The sequence below is a fragment of the Pongo pygmaeus genome, chromosome 15, assembly GCF_028885625.2.
Source record: "Pongo pygmaeus isolate AG05252 chromosome 15, NHGRI_mPonPyg2-v2.0_pri, whole genome shotgun sequence".
In the NCBI taxonomy this organism is placed as follows: Eukaryota; Metazoa; Chordata; class Mammalia; order Primates; family Hominidae; genus Pongo; species Pongo pygmaeus.
This window is the reverse complement of record NC_072388.2, coordinates 74,664,623-74,689,892: the sequence shown is the minus strand read 5'-3', so window position 1 is coordinate 74,689,892 and position 25,270 is coordinate 74,664,623. Positions and strand designations below refer to the sequence as shown.

At 36.8% G+C, this 25,270-nt stretch overlaps 1 protein-coding gene across 50 annotated transcripts in view; it reads right to left on the bottom strand.

The window, feature by feature from the left end:
* Positions 1-25,270, bottom strand: part of TTLL5 (tubulin tyrosine ligase like 5) — a 295,613-nt gene that overhangs the window by 201,454 nt on the left and 68,889 nt on the right. For 25 of the 50 annotated variants that reach the window (XR_010123769.1, XM_054448025.2, XM_054448030.2 and 22 more), the window contains 7 exons: positions 22,078-22,159; positions 20,436-20,497; positions 19,197-19,291; positions 16,870-16,911; positions 9,525-9,638; positions 9,156-9,247; positions 1,776-1,838 (listed from right to left, as the gene is read on the bottom strand). Coding sequence is in view for 49 of the 50 variants with exons in the window: in XM_054448025.2 (XP_054304000.2) it covers positions 1,776-1,838; positions 9,156-9,247; positions 9,525-9,638; positions 16,870-16,911; positions 19,197-19,291; positions 20,436-20,497; positions 22,078-22,159 (550 nt within the window). In the remaining variant the exon portion in view is untranslated. The remainder of the gene's footprint in view (positions 1-1,775; positions 1,839-9,155; positions 9,248-9,524; positions 9,639-16,869; positions 16,912-19,196; positions 19,292-20,435; positions 20,498-22,077; positions 22,160-25,270) is intronic. The other 25 variants (XM_063651918.1, XM_054448044.2, XM_063651922.1 and 22 more) reach the window with 1 other exon arrangement.

Below are 25,270 nucleotides of genomic sequence, written 5' to 3'. Positions count from 1 at the left end.
ATATTTATCATTCTTTGAAATTACGGTAGGTATTAGATCTGCTGCTAGGTCTTACTATTTAATATGTTAACAAAGAGGCACATATATTATTATACCTCAAATTGTTTATTTTTTGCTACTCCTAGGCAGATACTTCCTCATTTTGGCTAATGCAGTGGTCCCCAGAATGCCTACTCTGCCCTCCTTCCCCTTCCTGGGAAATTCAAGTATAGAAAGATCCAGCCTCAAGCGCAGTATCCATGTCAGTTCAGAAACAGACCTATATAACCTGTGAAGCAAACTACCTGTCTTAAGCAAACAGTTCATTACTTCTAAATATATGACTGGACAAAGATCACCATACATTTGCAGCTATATAAAAGTTAAAACTAGAAAGAATAAGATGAATAAATACAACTAATCCAGAAGAATTAAAATAATGCAAAAAACAGAAAGGAACATTAAACAATCTAAAATAGAGATCTGAAAAGACATTACATCCATGAAATACTAAAACTAATCAAAAAGCAAAAATAGTTCTTGTATATTAAAAACACACTTGCCAAAATAAAAAACTAAATTAAACACCCCTATCCTGTGTGGGAAATAAATAACAATATAGATATGGTTGAAGATCAATTTAGTTTTGGAAGACAAAATCCAAGAAATCTCCAAGAATTTAAAGCTGAGAGGCAAAACCAAAAGTTTAAAAACAGTAAAGAAATATGGAGGTTATAGCCAAAATTTATCTAACAGGAATTCCACAAGGAGAGAAAAGAAAGGATAAGGGAAATGATTCCCACAGCTGAAAGACTGAAAGGCCACACTCACTGCATAACCAAAATAATGAAAAATGACGTATCAGAACACATCCTGGTAAAGTATCTAAACTCTAAAGATAAAAGAAACCTTGTAAAAGTTTTCATAGAGGTGAGGAAAAACCCACAGGTTTTATATATATAAAGAAATGAGATTCTGTCTTCTAGGTAAATCCAAAGATCTCTTTCTTTAGAATCTACACAATGTGATTACTTAATCAATCGTAATTACCACAAATTTACAGAGACAAATCGGAAATCCCATGTATTTCCTGATACTAGATCATGAAATTGCAGATGGTTAAAACATGGGTATCCATTTTAAGAATCCTTCAAAAAAGTACATACATCCTCAAAATAATGTAGGTTTCTCTAAATAACTAGGGTGCCTTATTTTGATAATCAATTAATGAACTGTACTGCAATGCAGTTATGTTTCAGGGGCTACAAAAGTATGTGGGACTAAGCAGCCCTGATTGCTGTGCTATTTAAACTCCAATGTCTGTTTTCCATCATTTCCTTCTATTTTCCCTTGTATTGAGATTATCAGTTGTCATTTCTTATAAAAGTTTCAGTGTATTTATTTTACAAATTACCTCCCCTCCACTTTTTCCAATCTGATAATTCTAGTATCTTCTGGTCTAGGAAAACAGATAATCGTGTCTATTAAAACTGCATCTAAAGTATAATGGCACTGAGTAAAGGCCTTCCTTAAAGAAGAATAAAGTTTAAGGCATCTGTTAAAATTGCTCAAAGATCTTTATAGTTAAATTTTTGTCTTTTGGAAATGTTATAAAGTGCTGACAGTTCATGATAAATTCTGGAAAAATGAGTCATGATAGCATGCTTTCTATAGGACTTTTTTTTCTAGCAGAGATTTTACATAAAGACTTTTATAAGGTCTCTTTCCTTCTTTGACATGTACTTTCTTTTAATCTTGTGATCTAGTCCTAAATTTAAAGTTTAGCAAATCTCTACCTGTCCTGGAAGAGGCGTGTTGCCAGCATATAGTTCATTGAGGTCTTGTGCTCGAGGTAGGACCTGAAAGGCAAAGAAAGAAACTGGTTATTTCTTAAGCTAGTTCAAGAGGAAAATGTAGAAATACAACCATGAATCAAGCACAGAAGTAACAGGGGTACTTATATACTGTTTTTAAAGAAATATACTGTTTGTAAAGTGGCATAGGAAAAGACAGTTGCTCAAATTTAAATTGTAAGATACTAGAATAGAAACAAATAGAATAAAAAGAATACGGAAAAAGAGGATTTAATTTAGAAAACAGAAAGAAAAACCAGCATTTCTTGGATTAATAATAGGTAATATACTAAATTCAGAAAATAAGACTGAAAGATAAAAGAAAAATTAACAAAAATTTATATACAGGTCAAATGAAACTGGGAATAGGAGACGCATAAAGGGCCTGAAAATGCAGATAAGAGACTGTTTCAATCATGTTATTCCCCAAATTAAGAGCTTTCAGTGGCTCCTCGATGTCTACTGCTAAAGGCAAATACTTTCTCTTCCAAACTTTCAAAAGTTGGATCATCTGTAACATCAATTCATTCACACTTTCTCCACACAGTTGCCCAATATACGGATCCTGCAGTACGGTCAGCCAAGTCTCCTTAGAATCCTCTTGTCAGAGGCATTTGAACCAGAGCAACTTCATCTTGAACAGGGGCTGGGTAAAATAAGGCTGAGGCCTACTGGGCTGCATTCCCAGATGGTTAGGAATTCTAAGTCACAGGATGAGACAGGAGGTCTGTACAAGATACAGGTCATAAAGACCTTGCTGATAAAACAGGTCGCAGTACAGAAGCTGGCTAAAACCCACCAAAAACAAGATGGCAGCAAGAGGAACAATGGTTGTCCTCACTGCTACACTCCCACCAGCACCACGACAGTTTACAAATGCCATGGCAATGTCAAGAAGTTACCCTATATGGTCTAAAAAGGAGAGGCATGAATAATCCACCCCTTGTTTCGCATACAATCAAGAAATAACCATAAAAAGGGGCAACCAGCGGCCCTCGGGGCTGCTCTGCCTATGGAGCAGACATTCTTTTATTCCTTTACTTTGTTAATAAACTTGCTTTCACTTTACCTTATGGACTCACCGGAATTCTTTCTTGTATAAGATCCAAGAACCTCTCCTGGGGTCTGGATCGGGACCCCTCCCGATCCAGTAACACTCTCACACCTCCCACTGATCTTTTGCCTCTGACTGGTTATCTTCTCCCCATATCTCCTCTACATCTATACAGTAGTCCTCCCTCATATTTCAGTTACCCACAGTAAACGAAAGACTGAAAATATTACATGGAAAATTCCAGAGATAATTCATAAATTTTAAATTATGCACTGTCCTGAGGAGCATGATGAAATCTCATGCATTCTGCTCTTTCCCACCAGGAATGTGGATCATCCCTTTGTCCAGTGTCTCTGCACTGTAGACACTCCAGGCCCATGAATCACTTAGCAGTGCTTGTGTTCAAAGAATCCTTATTTTACTTAATAATGGCCCCAAAAGACAAGAGTAGTGAGGCTGGCAATCTGCATATGCCAAAGAGAACTGTAAAGTGCTTCCTTTCGGTGAAACGGTAAAAGTTCTTGACTTCAGGAAAAAGAAATCATATGCTGGAGCTGTTAAAATAAAAACAAATTTTCTATCCATGACAACGTGAAGAAGAAGAAAGAAATTCATGCTAGTTTTGCTGTCACACCTCAGATTGCAAAAGTGATGGCCACAGTGCATGGTAAGTGCTCAGGTGGAAAAGACATTACATTTTGGGGTGGAAGACATGAGCAAGCGACAGCAGTGTGTCACACCAGAAAGCACTGAGCCCATACAAAGACTTCAGCAAGGGATCTGAAATGAGTGACACCAAGCCATTTACTGCAAATAAGGGATGGTTACACACATTCAGGAATACAGAAGGTCAACAGTAGCCTAACACCACGTCACAACGCCTATGGCGTTCACCTCACTTCATCTCATCTCACTGTACCATCTCACATCATCACAAAAGAAAGGGTAAGTACAGAACAATAAGATATTTGAGAGGCCACATTCACATAACTTGTATTACAGAATATTGTTTTAACTGCTCTATTTTATTATTAGTTACTATTAATATCTTACTGTGCCTAATTAATAAATTTAACTTTATCATGGGTACATATATAGTAAAAAACATAGTATATCTAGTTGACCCTTGAACAATGTGGGGTTTAGGGGCACTGGCCCTGCCAGAGAGTCAAAAATCCACATATAACTTTTGCTTCCCCAAAAAGTTAATCACTAATAGCCTACTGTTTACCAGAAGCCTTATCAATAACACAAAAAGTGGATTAACACATATTTTGCATGTTATATGTATTACATACTGTATTCTTGCAATAAAGTAAGCTAGAGAAAATAAAATGTATTAAGAAAACCACAAGGAGGAGGAAGAAGATCTCGTTGCTGTCTCGGGGTGGCAGAGGTAGAAGAAAATCCATGTATAATTTTACTTCAAATCCACGTTGCTTAAGGGTCAACTGTTTGGTACTGTCCACAGTTTCAGTCATCCACAGGGGCTCTTGGAAGGTATCCTCTGCTAATAATCCTCTGCTGATAAGCAGTTTTCTACTATACTACACCCTTCAAAAAGCAGGTCAAGTCCACCCTGCTGTACAAAGCCTTCCCTGATATGCCCTACCATGTCTTTACTGTATGCCTAAGGACCTTTCATAAACTGTGCCTACAGAGCAAACTTTTTGTTCTAGGAAAGCTGTATGATGCAGCAGGAAAAAAGTAGGATCTAGATCAGAATATCTGACCCAAGTCTCACTTTGTAATTATGGACAAGTCACATAGTTTTACTGAGCCTTAGCGTCCCTGTCATTAAAATGTGAGTGAGACAATGAAGTATACAAAGTACATTAAAATTACAAAAAGCTATACAAATATGAGCTATTCTTAAGATTAAGCATATTATTAGGAATAAAGTAATAAAGCTATTCTTATTATATGTGTAAGTAATTTTCCATAAACATACTGTTAACTCTCAACTGACAGGGATCCCACCTAATATTTATTTTATACACCAAAGAACCAAGCATAGTGTAGACATTTGTTGATAATATATATGTACAAATAAAATAGCATATTTGTTAGTAGATAAACATACCTCCCACATTCTATGTAAAGGCAGTTCAATTAATATCAATTGTGCCTCTTTTCTCAGAATGCACCAAAAGAGTTAGAGTAACTTACCAACGTGATTGGTAATTTAGGAAAAATAAACAGAAAATGATGCACTGAGCACCTCTCTTTTTTCTCCTGGGAGCTAATCCCCACTTAGGAAATACATATCCTCTACTGCTCCTATAGGGTCAGCACTCCCCATACATGGCTCAGACCAGCCTTGCTTACAATAGGAATAAGTCTGTCCAATTCTGAAGCTCAACAGGAAGTGCATTTGCTTGTAGACAGTTATAATCAATTCCCCCAACCTAGACTTTATCAGTAAAAAATACAGTATTTTGGTTTCTATCTATTTTAGTCCTTGTTTTATTTCTCAACTAGTTCAAAACCAACCTAGTAAAGAAAGGTATCATTGTTGGACTTCCTTAAGAGACTTCAAGATTATTTGTAATTGATTCCATAGAAAAAGATACTCAAAGTAAGGTCTTATATCTTGAAATACTCAAAAGTAAAGGGTCCCCTTTCATTAATTTAAAAGATATGCTTTCTAAGAAATGCAAAAATTCAAATTCTTTAAAAAACATTTCAAAAGATATACATATTATATATAATTTTCAAAAAAACCCATGTAATATTTTTCTGTTGAACTCCTAGGTCTTCATAAGGTATAACTACATGAATAGCATATTTTAAAAGATAAAAGGACAATTTCTCTATGAACAGCTAGGTTTTCAAAACAAGCAAGCAAATTTTAAAAAATGGCTTTTTCTTTTATTCCTCTAAGTTCTACCTCTATACTTAGAACCACGAACATCCCAACTAGGTCAAAATGCAGTCACCACAGGAAGAAAGTGTGTTGCCTATAAACAAGTACAAAGAGTGTCAACCTTACTAGAAATCATAGAAATGCAAATCAAGACCAAAATAAGATATTTTACTCCCACTAGACTGACAAAAATTAAGAAGTCTGACAGTACTGCAATTGGAGAAGATACAGATCAACAGACTCTCTTATGCACTGCTGATAGTTTACATAGTCACTTTGGAAAACAATTTAGCTTTATCTTTTTTCCTAAAGCATTACCTTTTAAAGCTTAACATTCACATGTTTTAAGGCACTAAGCCTATACAAAAACTTCAGCAATGGATCTGAAATGAGTGGCGCCAAGCCATTTACTGGCTCACATATTTTAAGGCCCAGTAATTCCACTCCTAGATACATGCCCAGCAGACACATACAAGAATATTTGCACCACAGCTGTCCTTAACAGCAAAAGACCAGAAAGAAGTCAAATACTCAACAACTGGAGAACAGAAAAATTAACAGCAATATAAACACACAGTAAATATAAAAGCATTGAAAAAAGTGAACTGTAACTATATGTAACATGAACCTGAATTACAAAATGCTGAATGAAAAAAGCAAGAATACATAGAACATGCCTTTTTTTTTTTTTAAGAAAAAGTTTAAAAGTGATTCAAACAAAACAATAGAATTCTGCTTCTACACATGAGAGGATAACTGTTACAGGACACGCTCTCCTACCATAAACAGCTAGAAAAGTTTACAAGTTATTTGAAATAACTGTTTTCAGACATTAAACAACTGGCAGCACAGGACTGTGATCTCTGACAGAGGGAAATACACGAAGTACAATTGCCCTACATTTCTGCCTAAAGGCAATTTCCAGACTACGCAGAAAGAGAGGAAATGCAAATAAAGCCCAACTGTCTCTGAAAAGAGATAACAGAAATCTAATTTCTAGGGAGTGGCTAGAATTTTCAGAGCAATGTCCTGGAGAAGAAGTTGTGCAGAAGAAGATATCCAAAAATCATCATGAGGGACCCGTTGAATGTTTGGGTGAATACAAATCTGCTTAGGTATAGGGTGAAAGTCCACAAGGCTGAGCAAAGTGCAACTATCAGGATAAAGAACAAATTAAGGAGAAGGTAAGGTGTAAGCTGAATAATTCCCAGAGCTCACATGAGGTTGCAAATTGAGTTCCCACCAGACAGAATGAAAAGATCTCATTGAACGTGGGGGTAATTTAACAGACACCTCAAAAGACTCTTTAGTGGAGGAGCTAACCTGGATCTAGACAAAAAGCTACTATAAACAAACCATAACAATGCTTAAAAATAGGCCTGAAAAAGATAAGCTGATCTACAAGTAACTTAAGTGCCTGACCAAAAGAAAAAAAAATTCAAAAGGGTTTAAAGAAGGCAATAAAATCCAAACACTCAACAATAAACATCTGCAATGTCTAGCATTCAATTAAAAAAATTACTGTACATGTGAAGAAACAAAAATGTGACCCATAAACATGAGGAAAACCAGTCAATAGAAACAGACCCCAAAATGACTGATAACAGAAAAAGATATTTTAAAACATTTATTATAAATATTATAACATGTAAACAAAAATGTAAAGGAAATCATGAACATAATGAAAAAAAGGAGACACAAAAACTGATGAAAAATAAAATATCTGAAATGAAAATTTCACTGGGTAGAATTAATAGAGGATTAGGCACTGCAGACAAAATGATGAATGACCTTAGAGACACACAGAAATACAAAACCATCCCAAATTAAGGAAAGCAAGAAAAAAAAGTCTGAAAAAACATGAACACAGCCAGATTTGTGGTAAAACATAAACTAAGTTAACATGTAACCAGAGTCCCAAAAGAAGACAGGAAAGGAGAAAATTAGAAAAAAATATTTGAACAAATAAAGGCCAAAAGTTTTCCAAATTTGAATAAAACTATAAGCCCATAGATGAAGAAGCTCAATGAATCCCGAGCACAAAAAACATGAAGAAAATGACACCAAGGCACATCATAATCAAACTGCTGAAAATCAGCTGTGGCCAAGCACGGTGTCTCACGCCTATAATCTCAGCATTTTGGGAGGCCGAGGCAGATGGATCACTTGAGCCCAGGAGTTCAAGACCAGCTTGGGCAACATGGGGAGACCCCATCTCTACATAAAAATACAAAAATGAGTCATGCACGTTGGCATGTACCTGTAGTCCTAGCTACCTGGCAGGCTGAGGTGGCAGGATAGCTTGAAGTGGAGCCCAGTAAGCCGAGGTTGCAGTAAGCCAAGATTGTGCCACTGCATTCCAGTCTGGGCAACAAAGTAAGACTCTGTCTCCAAAAAAAAAAAAAAAAAGAAAGAAAGAAAGAAAAGAGGAAATCAGTTATAAAGAGATAATCCTAAAAGCAAGCTGAGAAAAAAAGACATTATGCATAGAAGAACAAAGACAATAATTGCTGTATGCTTCTCATCAGAAAGACGCAAGCCTGAAAATGACAAAAAGACATTTTAAAGGCGCTGGGAATTGTACATGAATGGTCACAGTGGCTTTCTTCAAAACAGACCATAACGGAACACAACCCAAATGTTCTACAAAAGATGAGTGGTATATTCTGGTATATTCAACAAATTCTGGTATATTCAAACAGTGACATAGTAAATAATAATAATAATAATGAACTATTCTTCATAAACCAACACATATGAATATGAAAAACACTACGCTGAACAAAAGAGTCCAGATACAAAAGAGTACATACTGTATGATTCCATTTATGTGGAACTGTAGAAAAACTGTAATGACAGAAGGCAGGTCATAATGTCTGAAGCCCGGGGTCATGTGGAGGAATGAATATAAAAGGAGATAAAGAGGGCTATGAGGGTGATGGAAATATTTTATATCTTCATTGTGGCAGTAGGAGTGGTTAAACTGGTGCCTACTGTTGCCAAAAATCATCTTCAAACTGTACATTTAAAATAGATGCATTTTACTGCATGTAAACTAGATCTCAATAAAACAATATATTGCTTAGACACACATATAGATAAAACAATTTTTTTTTTCAAATCAAGGTAATGATAAACACAAAGTTTAGGACAGTGTCTAACCCTGGGATAAGAAGCTAGTTAGGAGGGAGGCAGAGGATTAAAAGGGAGAAATAATACACAGGTATATTAAATTACTGTCAATAATCTAGTTCTTGGGTTGGATAATATTTATCATATTATAAATAAACAAACAAAATAAGAAAAGCATCCTTGGGGGGAGCAGCGATGACAGTGTATCACAATTAATCTAATTCTATGGACCTCAGGTAAAGAATAAAAAAAAAAAAGGTAGTCACCTCACCCATATATTTCCCATGTCTCAGATGTAGGAAATATGCGAATAAATCCACCTCTCCGATCATTCTCCTCCTTCACCCTACGTAAAACTTTGATCTAGATGAAAAATAAGATAAAATTAGTACCTATTTTGAAAACTGGAGTCCATGTGGCTATAGGACAAAGGAAGATAGTTATGACCCAAGAATATGAAAGCAGCATGAAGGGAGAAATTAATTCCATTTAAAATGTTCTTCCCTGAGAAAACATTTCTCCCATCTTGAATCTTTCTCTTTTCAATATAAGACATGAGTTTGTCATGAATATTATCACTCACTAATTTTCACTAAATCCTGTGTTAACTCACAAAAGCCTAAAATGAACTTATCTTTACCTCCTCCATTGACAGACCAAGCACAGAACCACCCAACTTCCCTGGCCCTTTCTCCCGGGCTGAGCCCACGAGGTTTTTCATTTCCGCATCACTGGCAGAGAGTGGACGGCAACGCTAAGGAGAAGAAAATGAAAATAGTAAAAAAAATTTTTTAAGTTTTCATTATTCCTCATTACCCTCTGTTCATTCCCTCAACATCATTATCTTTCCTAAGATATATAAACTCAAATTCATAGCCCACTTTCTGTAATTAATCTCAGCCTGGAACCCTGGAAAACAGATGAAAGCTAATAAACTCAAAGGCAAGAGGATAAAACAGAATAGTAAAAGAACACTATGGGTTGAGAGAGAAAAGAGAAGAAAGAAAGAATGAGGTCCATGTGACTTTCTAAGCTAGTATTTAACCCAAACCTTGGTTTTAGAGCACATCCAATATTTCAAGGATATGGAAAAATCTGAAGATGCCCTCAATAGAAAAATAAATGTGTATTTATTTCAGTGAGTATATTCTTTTTAGCACAGGAGATGAAGAATTAAGAGAACTGAGACATAAGACACAAAACCAAGGAACAATCTATTATATCACAAATGAAAAAGTTGGGCTGTAAAATGTTTTACAATTTGAGGGGGAAATACTGAGATGAGAGTCATCAGTAACACAGAAAAGAGCTGTGGCCAAAAGGCTATCACTGTGGTTGCTGGACTTCAAGAGGCCTGGAACAAGCATGACTACCCTGGTACTCCAAGAAGGCAGCCAAATGGGCCCTGTTCATCACTGATCCCAGAAGAGGATCTCGGCTATTTCAGCTTCTACATGATGATGAGGGAGATCATCTGAAAACATAAGTTTTAAGTGATTTTGATTTTATGCGAGTGGAGAAATAGAAAGGTAAAAAAGGAAGTCAGTATAAAAGCATAATACACTATTATTGAAATAGATGAAGTGACAGACAAAAATAAGACAAATCTGCCAAGTACAAAACGTAAGAAAGAATTTGCCCACGTGTGCAAATTGTCCCCTTGATTCTTAGAAGTAACTTCAACCAGAGAGCAGCAGCCCCATTGTCACGAGGTATTATTTGTCTTTCTCTATTTGTAGAATATCTATTCAAAGGCATTTTGGTAACTAACTTTTGGCCTTTTTAGCAACACTCGTTGTTATAGACTAAATGTTGGTTTCTCTCAAAAATTCTCATGTTGAAGTCCTAACCTCCAATGTGACAGCATTTGGAGACAGGGCTTTTGGAAGGTAATTAAAGTCAGATGAAGTCATGAGAGTGGGGCCCTGGTGTAATGAGATTAGCGTCCTTATAAGAAGAGATGGTGGCTGGGCGCGGTGGCTCATGCCTATAATCCCAGCACTTTGGGAGGCCAAGGTGGGCAGATCACAAGGTCAGGAGATTGAGAGCATCCTGGCTAACATGGTGAAACCCTGTCTCTACTAAAAATACAAAAAATTAGCTGGGCGTGGTGGCGGGCACCTGAAGTCCCAGCTACTCAGGAGGCTGAGGCAGGAGAATGGCATGAACCCAGGAAGCAGAGCATGCAGTGAGCTGAGATCATGCCACTGCACCCCAGCCTGGGCAACAGAGCAAGACTCCATCTCAAAAAAGAAAAAAAAAAAAAAGAAGAGATGCCAGCCAGCCTATGGCATTTTGTTATGGCAGCCTGAACAGACTAATATATTCATGTACACAAATAACCAACCATGGATGGTTTTATCTTTGGACACAAGAGACACCAACTAACCAATCTCCAAAGCTAGCACGGGAGTTATAAAAGCTAAATTTTCTGATGGGCAACTCTGTGATGGATATCTGTATCAAGAAAACCATGAAATCAACAGATGTAAGCAACATGTGAAGTGCAGGGGCTTTTACTGTGGTATCTTCAACATCCAGAACAATACACTGTACTTGGCATGAAGTCAACCAAGAAATATTGGTTGAACAAACAAATACATGAAAGTGCTGACATCAATCATGGCTAGAAGTAAACTTTGCAGAAGGATTTTGGGAAATATTTTTACTTCCTCAATCTCTGGGAATACATTAAATAGTAGATGTTAAAATGAGAGGGTTTATAGGGGAAAGTTGAAAGATTTAGGAGGGAAACAAATATAAATAATACAACCATTGTTTATAAATCTTTAAAAAGTGTGAACGCTTATTTAATGTATAATTTGGAAAAAGCCAAAAATATTAAATGGATAGTTTGATGACTTTTCTCGTGATCACACACTACTTATTGTTTGCCAAAAAATACTTACCTAGTTCACACATCACAGCATGTCTCTGATCATAAAGCCACTGGCAAAGCCTGGTGTGGTGGCTCACACCTGTAATCCCAGCACTTTGGGAGGCCAAGGCAGGTGGATCACCTGAGGTCAGGAATTCGAGATCAACCATGGCCAACATGGTGAAACCTCGTCTCTACTCAAAATACAAAATTAGCTGGGCATGGTGGCACATGCCCATGGTCTCAGCTACGTGAGAGGCTGAGGCAAGAGAATCGCTTGGACCCTGGAAGCGGAAGTTGCACTGAGCCAAGATTGCCCCATTGCACTCCAGCCTGGGTGACAAGAGCAAAACTCTGTCTCAAAAACAAAACAAAACAATAAAGCCACTGGCAGTTAGTCCTCTAAAGTTAAGTAGCTTTCTTACATGACACTATTTAAGGGCCTCAAATCTCAAATTACGTAAAGAGAGAGTAAGAAACAAGCATTCATTTAAATGATATAATAAAAATAGGTATTTTTATTAAGCATTTAAGAACAGAAAGAATGTTACTTAGAAGGTTGATACACTAAAAGCTGTATCAAAAGTTAATTAAAAGTACTTAAAGAAAAAGTTATTAACTATTAAACAGATTAAGGAATGCATGGCTGTATTTAAAAGAACAAGGGTCAAATCACTATTGAATGACATCTAATGAGAACTTCCAATTCCTGGGTATTGTTTTTAATGGTTTTTTAATATTCCTGGCTTCTAGAAATTGAGATAATGATGTGGCAACCTTCTCCTACTAACCTAATGTGGTTTCTGTAATCAATGAATTAGCACCCCAAAACTCTTAAAACTTCTCTGCCAATCACTTTCAAAGAGTTGTCTCCCATATAGATTCACAACCACTCCTTTGTTACAGCCTACAATTCTAGGTCTAGCTACTGTGTACGTTATTTGTGAACGTCTGGGGTCGGGTAGAGGCATGTAGGAATTCAGGTCTGTGCTTCTAGTCAGGGTATTTAAGAGCTCTGAGAAAGGTCTATAATTCTGTGACCTGAGTTATAGACACAGGTGAAAGAAAAGGTAGAGAAAGAAAGGAAGAAAGGATAAGATGGACAGAAAAAAAGAAAATAAATGCTTATGAGTGTCAAGGAGACACACTTGGAGATTAAAAACAAAGCAAAGGTTAAAAAAAAAAAAAAAGGAATCAGACTGATTTGAAAGGCCACCAAGACTATCAAAAACAAGGGCAAAACAGTCCAAATGCAAGTCATTCTGTAGTTTTGCCTTTGGGCACATCAACTACATTCTGTGGGTGGTAGATATAATAAATCCACATATTCCCATGAGTTGACTGAATGTACTAAGCAAATAAGGGTCCTCTGAACTTAGAGAGGAGAACCATTGCCTCTGGCTAAAAGATACATGATTTAGATATCCAGTGCTCAGATAAATTATAAACTGTCAAATTACTGTTGAGTTAAGACTTCTGCCATGCAACATGCACCAAAGATAAATTTATCAATAGTACAACTTATGATTCAGAAATCTTCCCAGAAAAGAAACCTTACTTATCTAACCATCACTGCTAAGGAACAACTGGCTGAAAATGTGAAATTAATGAGACAAGGAACCACCAGTCTCTACTCAATCAAAGCAGTAAGAAACAGATGTTGAATCAGAAAATGACTCTCAGGCTAAAAAAAGCTGGCAAGTACCAGTGATGAGAAGAACTTAACAAAATGTGGAATGGGGAAAAATGGCAAGATATCCTAAGAATATATCATAATTGAGGGGCAAAAATAAAATTTGCTTTACAGAGAACACATGCAAAGAATAAAAATCTCCCAACGCAGTTTTACAAAGTTTGGAATTCTTCATTAAAAGCAAAGGAACTAGAAATAGCTCAATTTATATGTGATACATTTTCCCATCTAAAAAACAAAAGGTAAAATCAAGTTTAAAAGCAAAATGAATGTTATGGAATGAAAGAAAACAAATGGAAAAGACCACATTATCAATAAATCTGAGTGGAAATGGACAAAAGAAATGGCTTCTAAGAGAAGGTTTAAACATACTGATAATCAGGGTATCCTTTGAAATTGGCAGGTGGAGGGGAGAAAGTAAGTAGGCTTGTGTAACAGCATCTAGAAATTTGGAATAAACGTAAGCCAGCAGGTCTGAGAGACATGCATCTTGTTATTAAGGAAATTGGCTTTAAAAACAAACAAAACTTACCCAAACCACTTATTATTATGTTTGAAAAATCATGAAGAACTGAGGAGGTACCAGATTAGAAAAAAATCAAATGAGGTACTAATCTTCAAAAATGTAAGAAGTATGCTCCTGGTGGTTACTGCCTGGTAAACCTAACTCGAATCCCTAGTAAAATAATGGAACAAATATTAAAAGGAAAAAATCCCTAATAATTTAGAGGACAATGGGCTTATGAAGAATAGTACGGAGAATGCTTTATTTTAAAACATGCTTTAAAAGTTTGATTTTTAGGACAAGATTTTTAAAAGGGGAACTATAGCAATATATTAAATGTCTTTGGATTTTAGAGAAGCATTTGAGAAAATTTCACAAAATTTTTATTCTAAATTATATTTCCAGTTGGGGGTTAGTGCCAGAATATAACACATCAACAAAAACCGAAAACAGTGTAACTGTAAGATAAATAGCAGTGAATCAAGTTAGAAAGTGATTTCTGGAATAGGTATTAACTAAGCATTATTTAGAATCTTCATTAATGTCTGGAAGGAAAAACAAAATAGCATTTGTGGATGATGGCAAATGTGAAAAACATGACTACAAACAGGTGAATATCAAAATAACAAGAGATCTAGACAATGGGAAAATCAAAAGACTCAAAGTGTGAAGGGGAGTAAATCTTCTTAGTGTAAACTACATGTCTAGCACTTATCCTGAATATTTTACCTCTATTTTATCATTTCTTCCTCACCATAACTTCATGTATATATTATTATCCCCATATGACAGATGTGGGAATTGAGCCTCAGAGAGGTAAGAGAACTTGCCCAAAGGTCTAATTGCTAGTTTTTGGCAGAGCTCAAATTTGAATCCAGGTCTATCAGACTGTAAAAGTCCATATTCTTTCCACAGTACCATGCCATACAATTTCTGGTGAGTGGAAAATTTGAACCATAGACATTAAAGAGAAAGGAGAAGTGTAGAGATAATGGTTTAAAAAGGAAAAGGCAGAAAATGGGCAAAGGACTAAGAGAATTCACAATCTGACAGCAACAGAAAAAGAAAGCTTGACACAGTCTAACTGGTCAGAACAAAGAAATTTTTTTTTTTACTTAGCTCCAATGAAAATACTGTGAAGTTAAGAATGCTTCGTTAACAGAAAGACAATGACAAAATAGAACATTGCAAAGTACAATAAAAGTCAAAGAATTCAACATGTTTAAAGCTGGCTGAACAACGCCAGAAAGGCTTTATGTCGCGTAAGCAAGTATTCAGATACATTACTACTAAAGAGAGGTCTTGCTCTCCAACAAGCCTATTACAACCTACGGTAATTCAAGCGATGCAACTAGATGTAATGGAATTAAAATTGATAATGAGAAATTAAGATTAGAATTACATATCAAAAGCCGGGCATGGTGGCTCATGCCTGCAATCCCAGCACTTTGGGAGGGCCGAGGTGGGCAGATTGCTTGAGCTCAGGAGTTCCAGACCAACCTGGATAACAAGTCAAAACCCTCATCTCTACCAAAAATACAAAAAATTAGCCAGGCGTGGTGGTGTGCACCTGTAGTCCCAGCTAATCAGGAGGCTGAGGTGGGAGGATCACCTGAGCCCAGGAAGTCCAGGCTGTAGTGAGCTGTGATCGCATCACTGCACTCCAGCCTGGGTGATGGAGTGACACGCTGTCTCAAATAAATAAGTAAAAATAAATTAGAATTACATATCAAAGACACTTCTTTAGAGTCAAATGCCACAGGCTATGAAAGAGTACCCCTTTCCTAACGTACTCCTTTCAGTACATTAGTTTCAGGTATATTTAGAATATAAGCTCTTTGAAGTCAACAGCATTATTTTGTTTTGTTTTCTGCCATGGGAGCAACTAGCATACTTAGGTATTTACTAAATATAAAATACTACATATTATAGAGTTTTGAATTCCACCAACTAAGCACCAAAACTCATACTACAGAGCCACATTAATCAGTTACTAAATATTAGACAAGGCATCCAGTAACTTATTTTTCATTTCTTGGATTCACATAAACCATATAAATCACTTTATCAGAAACAGTAGCTAAGAAAAGTTACACGTCAAGCATTCAAGCTTACCAGAAATTGCATCAGAGAGTACAAACGCCAAAATAAATATACTGGAGCTTTTTGCTAAACAACAGTTGCAGTAACACGTTTATATATGAGAATATCTATATCCCTCATACCACAGCATCAAATAGCAGGCACAGGACCCCCATTGCTAGCCTATTACTTCGAAAAGAATTTTTTAAATCTGTGCAGAAGAAAGCAATGGTTAATCTCAAATACTGCTAACAAAAACAGTAAGAAAGCAAATGCTGATCATTCAGAAAGAAAGATGTTTGTATTTCAAAGGTAGCATCTGAGACACTACTGTGGCAGAGCTTCTAAGATTTATAAACTGCAAATCACTACATATTTGAAATGTCACCTGCTAAGGAACTCAAATACAACCCTACACCCAATGTGAAAACATTTCCAATATTAAGCTATAGACAACAGTATGTTTCATAAGATGTCTGAAAAAAAAAGGAAGTTCATTTGTGAACTGGAAAATTTCCTTCCTGGATTATTTTGGTCAAAGTGATAGATATGCCTTTAGGCCCCTGTTCCTCATTTAAATTCAACTGTCTCCATCTCAGTATAATCACTATCAGGAAAAGAGGATCCCTAAGTTCCTGCATCCTCTACTCTTATATTCTATAACCAAAAAGACTTCTATGCATTTATTTTCATTCATTTTGTTATTAAACTGCGCAAAAAAATAGGTACATAAAAATATGTACCATGAAAAACTAAAGCTAAAAAACTTCCCATTTGGAGAATGAAAATAAACTTTGAATGAAGTCTCCAAAAGATCTAGAACTTACCTGCTTGGCCTTTGACGACTGAAACTGTGCAGATACTGGACGCTATAAAAGACAGAAAAATGGAATAAACCCTTATCTTCTCCTAATATGCCTACATTTTCCATCTCCTAGATCTATGATACAAAAAAGGAAAAAATAATCTCCAAGCAGAAACCAAAAGCAAGAGCCCTACACTTTGTGGTTGGAAGGTTAGAACATTTATTATCTTTCACACTGCTTTCTCCTATGCCATATATATTCCAGCTTCAACTTCTCACCACTGAGGGCACAATCCTACTAAGGGCCAGATACTGAAGATCCTGAAGTCAACTAGTCCACCTGACAAACTGGTTTCACACAGTACACACGACCAATCTACAGTTCCTTTAGCCTTTATATAAGTGTCCTGTAGGCTGCTTATGGATGAAATCATACCATTACCTACCAGTTGGCAAAACAAGCATTGAACAGATTTTCTAGAGTTTGCAAAGAGTTGCCAATAAAATTGACAGGCAAACTAAGAAAAGGAACCAATTCATCTAAGACTGGCAATACAGCTACCTCTAGAAGTGAAACTTGGCAGAAACTGTGTTAAAGCTGCACAGAAATGTTCATGATCCTTTATACATAATCCTGTGGTTCTTGCCACAGATACTGCAGGAAACAATTTGCAAAGGAATGTGACTGCCTAAATTAAGTTTTTCTAGTACAACTAGGTTAATCCTCTACTTTTTCTTATTAAAAATTAAAGAAAACCCTTTGATCTGTGATGATGCACTGATCAAGTACAACTCTGGTAACTGATTTTATATCTAATCCAAGATAATAGCCTTTAAAATACAGTACACCCTGTTCCACATCCCAACATTAATTAGGGAATAATTCTACAGCACGGGGTCATAGATAGGCATAGACTGAATCCAGCTCAAAGACATGTTATGCTTGGCCTGCAAAGTATTGTTTCTAATGAAGTGACTGCCAATATTTAAAAGTAAGATTTCTGATTTCTCTTGACAATAGGAAGATCTCGTAACACCTGGCCCACACTTATGCATGACAGTAATTAACTAGAGCACATTAGTAAAACAGCCACCCCTTTCAGATGAGGTATGCACTCTCCAGTTTACCTCAGTCATATCACTCTTAGCTGTTTTATGCCTGCCTCTATTTACTCATTTATATTACCTGCCTGCAGGTCCTCTAGGCATTTGAATTTGAAAACACTGTTCTAATAAAAAATTACCTGAATAAATAATAGTATACGGGTTTGGCAAACAGAAAATAGCACTACTCCAAATGAGACTAGCAAGCAAAAGGAACAAGAGGAGGAATGAGAGTGGAAGAAGGGAGGAAAAAAGTGAGGAGTAAAGGGTTAAAGTGGAGTTGGGGCAGGGATAAAAGGAGAGAAGAAAAGGAAAAAGAAAATGGGGAGTAGGAAGAAAAAACTGCTTATGCCTTCAAAGAGCCTACAATCTGGCAGGAGAGTACAGAACAATTTAAAAGCAACAAATCAATGAATGCAAAACAATGTAATATAGAACAAGTAAATAAATGTTAAAATGAAAAGTAAAGGTCACGATGGATTTAATAAGAAAAGACTTCCAAAATGTCTGAGCAGGCAAAGCCATCAAACCAGATGGGAAGAGAAGAGCAAAGTGGATTTTTTTTTTTAAATAAGAAGAAATGTTAAAGGCCAAGAAACAAAAGTGGAAAATTAGCAGGGTCAAAACAGGCAGGGACTGATGAGATGATGGAATGAGTAAATAGAAGGATCAGCTGATTGGTTTAACCGAAACAAAAATGCACAGTACACAAAGACCGAAGCAATGCTTGATCAAATGATATTTTAGACAAGTATAAGTTTCTTTGGGCTTTTATCTCATTTAGCCTCAATCAATAACTCATGATCATGGAGGGTCCTTTGAGGAGAATTACTTGTAGAGAAGATACTACTTCAAGAAAGCATCTTCTTTACAAAGCTAGTCTGAAGATCAGAAAGAATGCAGTAATGACTAAGAATTAATAGGCTCCTTTTCCGTGCCTTGTTTCTGAGCATATCAATCTGAGGCGGAAAAAACGTGATTTTTAAAAACAGAAAAAAGGAAGACAATGAAAAAAAGAAACCAAGAGAAAAGACAAAACAAAAAACAGGGAGTAAGTTTGTTGGAAAATGTTGAAAGCATAAGCTATTAGCCACAGCTGAATATTACTGCCTCCTGTCTAGAGTGATCCCCAAATTCTCCTGGTCTAAGTGACCTCATACCCACAGTGCTTCTGCTCCCTCAGTTACATCAGCCGCCACTTCCCAGTAAGCCTCCTTCAGGCTCCCTGCTGTGGAACTGGCTTACCTGAGGTTTCTGGAAAGGGTTTCGCCTGGAAGACTCAAAGGTGGGATAAATTGGCCGAGTTGATGCCCGCTGGGCAGGATCTTGGCACACAAATCCTGAATGGGGAATGGGCAACATTAAAACCTGCCATTTTCTAAGAAATTAGCAGGTCTGGCTGCACCTTTTCTTTAGATATACAAACTCAGTTTCACTGTCATAAATATCACAGAGATCTATCCTCAGGAGGATAATGCACAACTCTCCCACACACACACTCTGAACTCTGAACCACCATAACTAGAGAGAAGAAAAGGGAAATATCCAGATGAATTAACCTTGCTGGTTGGGTAGCTGAAATGTGATTCTGAGTGAGAAAGAGATGTAGATTTTTGAAGAACCTAAGAGTAACTGCAAATTACCATTTTAAAACACACAGTTGTTAATAAAAACAAGTTACTTTAAAGTGGCTACCTGGATGATGACTGGAAAATAAAGTTATTTTTACAAAAGCAAGTGAACAGTCTTGTCCTGTTACATGATCTACTTCTGGAACTGCAGAAGGTGGTCTATTGGCAACTTTCAAAATGGGCTTTGTAGATTATCTATGGCTTTGGAAACTGGACTTCAGCTAATTTCACTTACTTCCTAAAAAGAAGCAGATTCCCATCCAGGGAGAATAGAGTAGCTAAGTTTTACAGCATTTGCTGGTACATCAGGTACTAGTTCATTTCAAATATATTTTATTATGTCTTTTTACAGTACCTAAAAAAAAACCAACAAGCCCACAAAATACCCACCTGACTGCCCATCTCCACTTCAAAGTTTTGGCTTATCTACTTCAAATGAGATTTCTTCTTTGGGCTGCTTTGGTTATAACTACTACAGAAGGGATCACGTTGAGACCAGTAGAGACTGTCTAGCAGAAATATAGCCAGTCTCCTTTGCAACAAGGCTTCTTCAGTGGGTTTTACTTTCCCAGCTTGGAGAAAAATATACTTTCTCCAGATCTTTGCTAATTCTCTTCCTCAGCTCCTAATTCCTGTGCCTCAGGTCTCAGCCTTAGTTGTGGTTCAGCCTCAGGACAGGATGGAGCCAAGGGGTGTAGAAACATATAAACATTTCCCTGAAAATATAATTTTTTAGTACAAACCATTCAGCATGGCTTAGGAACTGCCAGTTGGCAAAACCTATGGAGTCTGACAAAATGGACACTCCGGTTAATTTTTATGTGAGTCCAGTTCAGAAAATACTATTACTCACCTACAACAGTGAACATATCTGAAATCATACTGGCTTTAATCTTTAGGTCCAGAGGCGCATCACTAACAGAACAGAGAAAGAAAAGAGCAATTGATAAGTGTGTAGGTTAACAGAACAGCCGCCCTCTAATGGGTCCCAATATAGCAAAGTTTCCAAATGTCAATGAAGAGCAACACATAAAGCCCATAAAATCCACGGGGGCGGTGGGGGAAAAATCCTGGGCAAAAATATGAGAAATGAAATCCTGGTGTTAAATTCATCCTCTGTAATGCAAACGCAGCACCATCTATTGATTCTCTAACATGCAATTTTCTTTACACCAGAAGATCTTGTGCAATTCAAAATTTGCACAAGTCAAGAACACCGCTTCATTAAGACTGTGGATTTTAGAGGTTCAGATTTTCAGTATGCTCTTTTATGAGTGTGCCCACCACCATTCAAATTACTTTTTGCTGCTGCAACAGTCAAGTCACATTCACACGCAAGAGAAGCAACTCTGGCCACATTGGTACTTATTTAAGTCTTTATTGTCTGCTCTAAAACAAATTTCTTAGGCTTGCAGGCTTGCAAATATGGCAAAATAAATAAATAAATAAATAAATACAAGTTATACCAAAATCTCACCAGATGGGCGGGAACCCACAAGAAAACAAAAACAACATCGACCAAAAGCAAGAGGCCTCCCTGCGGCAGTGACGGCCATGGTGGCTTCAGTGCTGAGGTGTTCCTCCATGAACCAAACTGCTCTGGCTGCTATACTCAGTGCCTCATTCTGGGGATTTCTAACTTTTAAAGTATAGTATAATATACTTTACTGGGCAACCTGCAAAAGGCTGACTTGACGAAAGTTGCATAACATCTGAAGCATCTGTAATATCTAGCTCTACACCTTACTATGGAGGTTAAGCCAAACTCCCACTCCAAAAGTAGTCAATCTGTCTTTATTTGATTCCTTGGCATTTTGCCAATATCTCTCATCCTTAAAAACTCAGCAGCTGGGTGGTCTTTGGCATAAATCTCTAGAGTTCTCAGTTTAGAGAAGTGTACAGCGAACAGAACTTCTGGCTGTAGCTGCAAATATAATAAGAATCTTCCCTGGTATTGAAAAATATGTTTCTTTTCTTCTTCTAAACAATAGGTTAGTAAAAAAAAAAAGATTTTTAACTTGTTTGAAGTTTTTGACTTTAAACTTGGATGACTTTAAACATGAGACAGGGTAAAAGGATCACATATTATCCACATGGCCCTAGATCCAGGTTTATACTTTTATAGTATATGTGGATTTGAACCTGTAAAACTTTTGGTAATGAAGGAAATACCTTATGTATTTCTTTACCCTTAATAGAAGACCTACTATTAAAAAAACTACAGGGATAAAACTGAATGCAAGAATCATCCCTTAGAAACCTAATAAACAGGAATCATATAATTGTAAATTGACTAGGAAGACAGAGATCCATGGTTGTCATATGCACTTTGATATTATGCCATAAACCAGCTAATTTAAGAAAGTCTGGTTATCTCCACCTAATAACTAGGAAAAAAACAGTCTTCTAGTGCCAAGAGAAATGATCAAAAAAAAAAAAGTGCTTTAAGTACTACTTGAAGATTTGTCCTTTTGTAGTTGATGGAACTGACTTACCAGGCCAAAGAAGGAGAGAGATTCACTTCCAACAACCATGGCTTCAGAGTAGAATCTATGAGCACGTCAAAGCCATAGAGTTCTAGAAATACAACACAACACAATACACTAGATCATTTTCCACGTCACAACCACACAAAGATCTAGAAGACTCAATCTCATTAACTCCCAGGCCTAGACACTCACTGAGTACAAGTAGCAAGTGGAAGTAGAAGCAGAGAATCTTTCAAGAATCTTTCAAGTTCAAGAGAAATTAATCAAGTTCTAGGAATAAGAAAACAATGCTACAAAATTCCACTGTTTTTATCATGCAGTGTCTATTGATGTTCCTAAATCCTACACAGAAAGCGACCTGACTCTAGAATAGTTAACAAGCACGATTCTGCTGTGCTTATGGGTGCAAAAAAAAAAAAAGGGGGGGGTGGGGGGAAGGAATGAAACAAGCACAACCAATACCAACACTGCTTTAGGCCTGCTCTGAATTTCCCTTCCCCAATCCCTCCCTGACAACTTTGAAAACAGAAACATCTCCTGAAGGCATTTCTCTAGAATCCTTCCATCACATTTTCTTAAACCAAGATATTGCTTTTGCAACCTAGGTCAAGAAGACATATAAATGTATTTATTCCTTCCCCTCTCCTACAGTTTCAATTTCCCTTTGAAGACAGAAAATAAAACACACCAGCCCAACATGAACCGAAAGACAGACAAGAAAAGAGAAAGCCAGTGGTAGCAGAGCACAGGTGTGACAAGGTATCTTGCACTACTAATATTATTTAAGAAGGGTAGGAGCCAGAGATCAAGTTTATGGATTCTGTATTGATTCTCTTTCTCTACCTTCCCAACTGTTGCAAAGAGAAAGCAAGACCCAGAAGCAAGTGTTCTTCCCAGAATGCCTGGTTTCATTTAACAAGTTCACGGATGAGAGGTTAACTTTGAAACCCTTCTTATTACTGAGACTTCCTCTACAAAAATCACGGTAATGTACAGTCCTTTGTGTGCGTGTGTGTGTGTGTGTGTGTGTATGTATATGTGTATATTTATAGCTATATCTATATATATATAAAACATCACTCCTAAACATCCCATCCTGTGACCCTCAAAAAAACTGCTTATATTTTTTCTCTAGAAGTAAACACTACCACACTACCTTCCTTACTGTTTGATCAGAGGTCACAGACCAGAGCTCACACCCACAGAACACAACCAGGTATTTTCCAGAAATTAATTCTGATACAAATTTCCTTGCTTCAAGAAGGATTTTTAAGTTTCTCAATACTCTCAGAAAACAAAAAAATAGACTCTAAAAAGATGGCCCCCAAAACTCTCTTCTAGAACACAGGAAGCCTGAAGTTACGTGATGTATTAAGAATCCTAGAATGAGGCCGGGTGTGGTGGCTCACGCCTGTAATCCCAGCACTGTGGGAGGCCGAGGCGGGCAGATCACGAGGTCAGGAGTTTGAGACCACCCTGGCCAACACGGTGAAACCCCGTCTCTACTAAAAATACAAAAATTAGCTGGGCGTGGTGGCGGGCACCTGTAATCCCAGCTACTCAGGAGGCTGAGGCAGGAGAATCGCTTGAAACCGGAAGGTGGAGGTTGAAATGAGCTGAGATCGCACCACTGCACTCCAGCCTGGGTGGGAAAAAAAAAAGAATCCTAGAATGGGAATCTAGAGACCTTAGTTGTCCCCATGATTCTACACTGTGGAACTTGGGGAAATCATTTCTCTCTCTGAGATTTCTTTGGCATCATTTGGTTTCCTTTAGCCTCTTTATTAATCACTGGCAATATCTGGATGCTATTTACAGATATATGGCAGTATGAACTCAGTTAGACATGCATATTCTAAATCCTCTAGGGAAAAGTTTCCATGAATGAGTTGGCTTCCATAGCAATTATATGGGATTCCACTTAATTTGCAAAAATCATCACAAACTATACAAGAGTTTGAGATGGGATCACCTTTAAGTAACTATACAAAATTTATATATTGCCTATACATTAAAATGTATCTATCTTCTTTTCGTAATGAATTCATAGCTTTTAACAGCTAATACATTCTTCTGAATAGCTGATCTAATCTTCAGTAATCTTTTAGAATATCGCCCCTTTAACCTGAGGAAAAAATCATTTGTGATATAGCACTAAATAAGGCATTTAAAAGGAAAAATGTACTTGCAAAATCTACAAGTCTACATCAACATTTTATATAAGCAAGAGAGAACACAACATTTGATTGAAGAAAAAGAATATTCTCTTCATTGTTTAAAAGCTGAAGCACAGGATTCAACTGTTTCATAAAGTGGTAATATTATTAAACGTAAGAAGAACAGGGTGAAAATAATGATTGATGCACATATTGATCAGGTTTCCAGAATCAGCTACAAATGAAGACAAATTCAAATCAGATTAACAATCAATGAAACCCACTATTTAAGTATCTTGCATTAAGCAGCTACAGGTTTACTTAACCATTTCCCCAAACCAGAGGCAAATTCCAAGAATCTCAGTTGACAGGCTGAGAACCAATATTCTGGGAAATATGAGGGGGGAAAATGACCTAGAGAGAAAAAACATCCTTCACAAAGCTAAATTAATTTTCATTTGGATGAATAAATCCTGTTACTGCTAAACAACCTCTACGGAGAGGGTGCCCAAACTAAAAAAATCCAGCCTTTAATCTAACTACATCTGTACACATACCAGGCTTGGACCTACTATCATTTAAGAGTTGGAGAAGAAATATATATTGGTATGTGACAGCACTATAACATAGTGCAAAACCCAGCTCACCTCAAAGGCTGGCATTGGTGGGGGGAATGGGGTGGAAAGATCACTTCTGTACCAGGTTTTCCTCTTTGAACACAATCAATTCAGCTTAAGAAAAATAATTTGGGTCCTTGGCAGGCAACTAGAGTCCTTATAAGAACCTTTTAAACTTACTATTGGTATTTGGTATTTTCTATGGACACTGAAGATTTTAAAAGGTAAAGAGTAGGTTGTGCTGAGCATAATCAACTTCCTCATCTTTTAATATTGAGTGTTTTGGCCGCAGTAACGAGAATTTCAAAAACTCAGTATCCACAATGAGATACACCAACTTTCCTGTCATGAATGGGTGCAAGCTAGCTCGGCTTTTCCAGTTCTGAGAGCTCCTCTTTCTGTGTTGTTTGTATCATGACAGAAGAG